At 45.9% G+C, this 3,058-nt stretch overlaps 1 protein-coding gene across 1 annotated transcript; it reads right to left on the bottom strand.

The window, feature by feature from the left end:
* Positions 1 to 559: 559 nt before the first annotated feature.
* On the bottom strand, positions 560 to 1,381 carry EPUS_09081 (uncharacterized protein; the record flags this gene model as incomplete). Its single annotated transcript, XM_007787421.1, has 1 exon — positions 560 to 1,381. One exon carries the CDS (start codon positions 1,379 to 1,381, stop codon positions 560 to 562), a length of 822 nt encoding a protein of 273 aa, XP_007785611.1.
* Positions 1,382 to 3,058: the final 1,677 nt, after the last annotated feature.

Raw genomic sequence — 3,058 nt, 5'->3', positions numbered from 1 at the left:
CGCTTAAAGACCCTTGTCATTTGTGTGAGTTCTGATGAACAATGAGCAAGAGGTGAGCAGCGGGAGCAGTGGCGGTGCGGCCTGAGCAGAGGCTGAGTCGTAGTTGAGCCGGGTGACTAATTCCTGAGTCAGGCAGCAGAAACGACCAACCCAACTGGGTGCCAAGGCGCGGTCAAGATTCGGTGTAGGATACCAAGGGAATTTCCAGACATGCAGTCCCCAGAATATACTCAGGCCAAAGGGGTATCTTGGAATACCAGCCTTATTGAAATATAGAATACATAGTCGTGGTACTTACAAGGTTTGGGTCTTATGGATACACAATGTAGTGCCAGTCGAATAACGAATGGGCTCTCACAACCAGCTCATATCTCTCGAAACTGATCGGTGCTCGTGCCACCGCCTTCTTGAATTCGAGCTACTTGCCATATCCCAGAAATGTCCCCTAGTAACGCTTGCCAGCATTTGACGGCTAGCAACACGTCTTCATTCCCTTGGATGATCCCAAATCGTCATGACCTGATTGCTATGATCTTCAATATCACATCACACCTTACCCCTATTCCATCTTCTTTGAAGCCTTAACGACAGCCAAATTGGGCCGCTCCAGAAATAGTTTCCAAAACTCCGGATCCTTTTGTACCACCTCAGTACTCTCATACGGCACGACCTCAACATCAGTCAAACCAAACCTCTCATGCATCTCCGTCGACCCCGAATATATAATCTCCAGTGCCGCGCCCTCAAACTCGATTGGTGGCGTGCAGGAGAGCATAACCAGGAACTTCACCCCGCCCGGGATCTTTTTCACCCATTTATACATGGCTCCATACTTAGCGTTCAAAATCGCCGGACTGGTTGGATTTGAGTCGCGCACGCCGACGAACCGACCGCCGGGCTTAAGGTAGCCGACGACATTACGAAACATGCCTTCCAGCACCTCCATGGAATCCGCATGACTGAAGATCCAGTTCGCCATCACCACATCGTAGCCGTTTTCATGTAGTGGGAGGTGGGAGAGGGGCTTGGAGACGTCTGCTTCGAAGTAGCGGATGGTGTTTTCGCGGCTGAGAGATTTCTCGATCTCATGGCCAATCTTAAGCATTCCGGGGGAGATGTCGACGACGTCCACAATGGCTGCTCCCAAGTCTATGGCTTCGAGGGCATACCGGCCGGTGCCGCCACCCAGGTCGAGGACTGTGAGGCCGGCGCAATCGCCCAGTGCGATCTTGATGAGTTGAGACTCGAGCTGCCCGAAGGGGAGTGAGCTGTAGTCATTGTAGTTGACAGCGCAGTTGTCGTATTCTTTCTTAACTTGCTCGACGACTGCCATGGTGGTACCTTGGCTGGTCAACTTCTTGACTTGCTCGACGACTGCCATGGTGGTACCTTGACTGGTCAGCTTCTTTACTTAGTATCGATATGTTGGCTTAGGCAATGGCCAAGTTTTTCTTTGGCAATGGACTTACTTACCGGAAGAAAGGCTCTGAGAATGACGGGGTATTGTAGGCCCGGAACCGAGAGAGGCTCTTGGTACGGAACCGAGAGAGTCTCTCGGCACGCAGATATAAGCTGGCCCAGGGAAAAGCTCTGAAGCCCAGCGTTCTATCTTGTTTCCAACAGAAGGCTGCCATTGTGCACTTGCTCACCTTGCTCTTCGCCTGCGTATCGCATGCGATCCACCTGCTTAGTATATCCGATTAGAATACATCCAATCGATCGAAGCTTCGCCACTGCCCGCTTGTTCTCGAGGTTGCCCTCTGACAATAATTTAGCCATAATTTGACTGTCATTTTATGAAAATGACGGCTGAAATAACATAATTTTATGGATTTCAGATGTTTAGCGGCATAATTCTATGTAAAGTAGATCATATCACGATTAGGCTGAAACTAAGCACACATTGAGAGTAATTTAGACATAGTTTTCAGAGCGCCTTCTCCTGCTAAGGATAATGACATACAGTGTTGTCTAGAAGATTGTTACAGCACGTGAACACGCCAAGCACCGACAGGCACTACGGAGCTGCCTGGCACTCTGCGAAGGAACTATGACAGACTTGGACAGGTACGGCAGACTGTTAGAGCCATCCGGCCAATTCAAATTTTCAGCTCCGCAGCAGGGCCATGGAATGGCCCACCAAATTCGTATAGGGGATTCCACAATCATGCTTGCCGCATGATATCTGTGCATAGAGACTTATTGTTGCTACTGAATGATTGATTGCCTAAGTGAGCTTCTAGATAGCCATCCTTGGTGTTGCGTAACTGTTTCGTCATGGCCAAATTGGGTGTAGAATGGGTTTGAGATACTATATAAAGGGCCTTTTTCCTCTTTCTTTCTCTTTATCTCTCAACGGCAGTATCACCGTTGAAGGAAATGGTGGTACCGCCGTTGAAAGAGAATATCATCGTTGTGTTGTTGTCAACGTCATGACTACCACATAGAGAGGCCCTGTAGAGGGGCCGCAGGAGGGCCGTAGAGAGACCGCAGAAGAAGGTAAGAGACGTTGTAATAGATCGTATCTCCTCCTCCTCCTTCTCTCAAGTCGTACTCTTCTTCTTCTTCTTCAAACGTAGAACTGGCAGGCTATAGAAGTGCTTCTGATCCATATTATTGCTCTTCTCCTTCTTCCCCTCCTCCTCCCCCTCCTCCTCACCCTCTTCCCTCTCTTTCACCTCCTTCGCCTTCTTCTCCTGAGTAAATATATCCTTTTTCTTCCCTTTCTTCTTTAGTTTCAAAGTTAAGAGTTGAAGAAGAGCATTAGCTTTTTTAAATGTTTAATTTAGCTTTATAGTAGATCTATTAAAGGAATTATTAGTACTTGAATAAGCTTATTTATAAGATTTAGTTATAGAAGGCTCTGACTCTACTCTAGTAGATTACTTAAATTTAAAAATTTATTATAATTTAGATTCTATATAAAAAACAAGCTTAGTATTCTTTTTCTTCTTAATCTTTTTCTTTTTAATACTAATAAAGTCTTTGTTAAATAGCTCTTCTTTTAATTATTTAAGAGAATTAAGCTTTATTTATTTAATAATAATATAAATAATAT

Source organism: Endocarpon pusillum (genome assembly GCF_000464535.1).
Source record: "Endocarpon pusillum Z07020 unplaced genomic scaffold C678441, whole genome shotgun sequence".
Lineage (NCBI taxonomy): Eukaryota > Fungi > Ascomycota > Eurotiomycetes > Verrucariales > Verrucariaceae > Endocarpon > Endocarpon pusillum.
The sequence above is the reverse complement of the archived record's forward strand: the minus strand, read 5'-3'. Positions and strand labels throughout refer to the sequence as shown.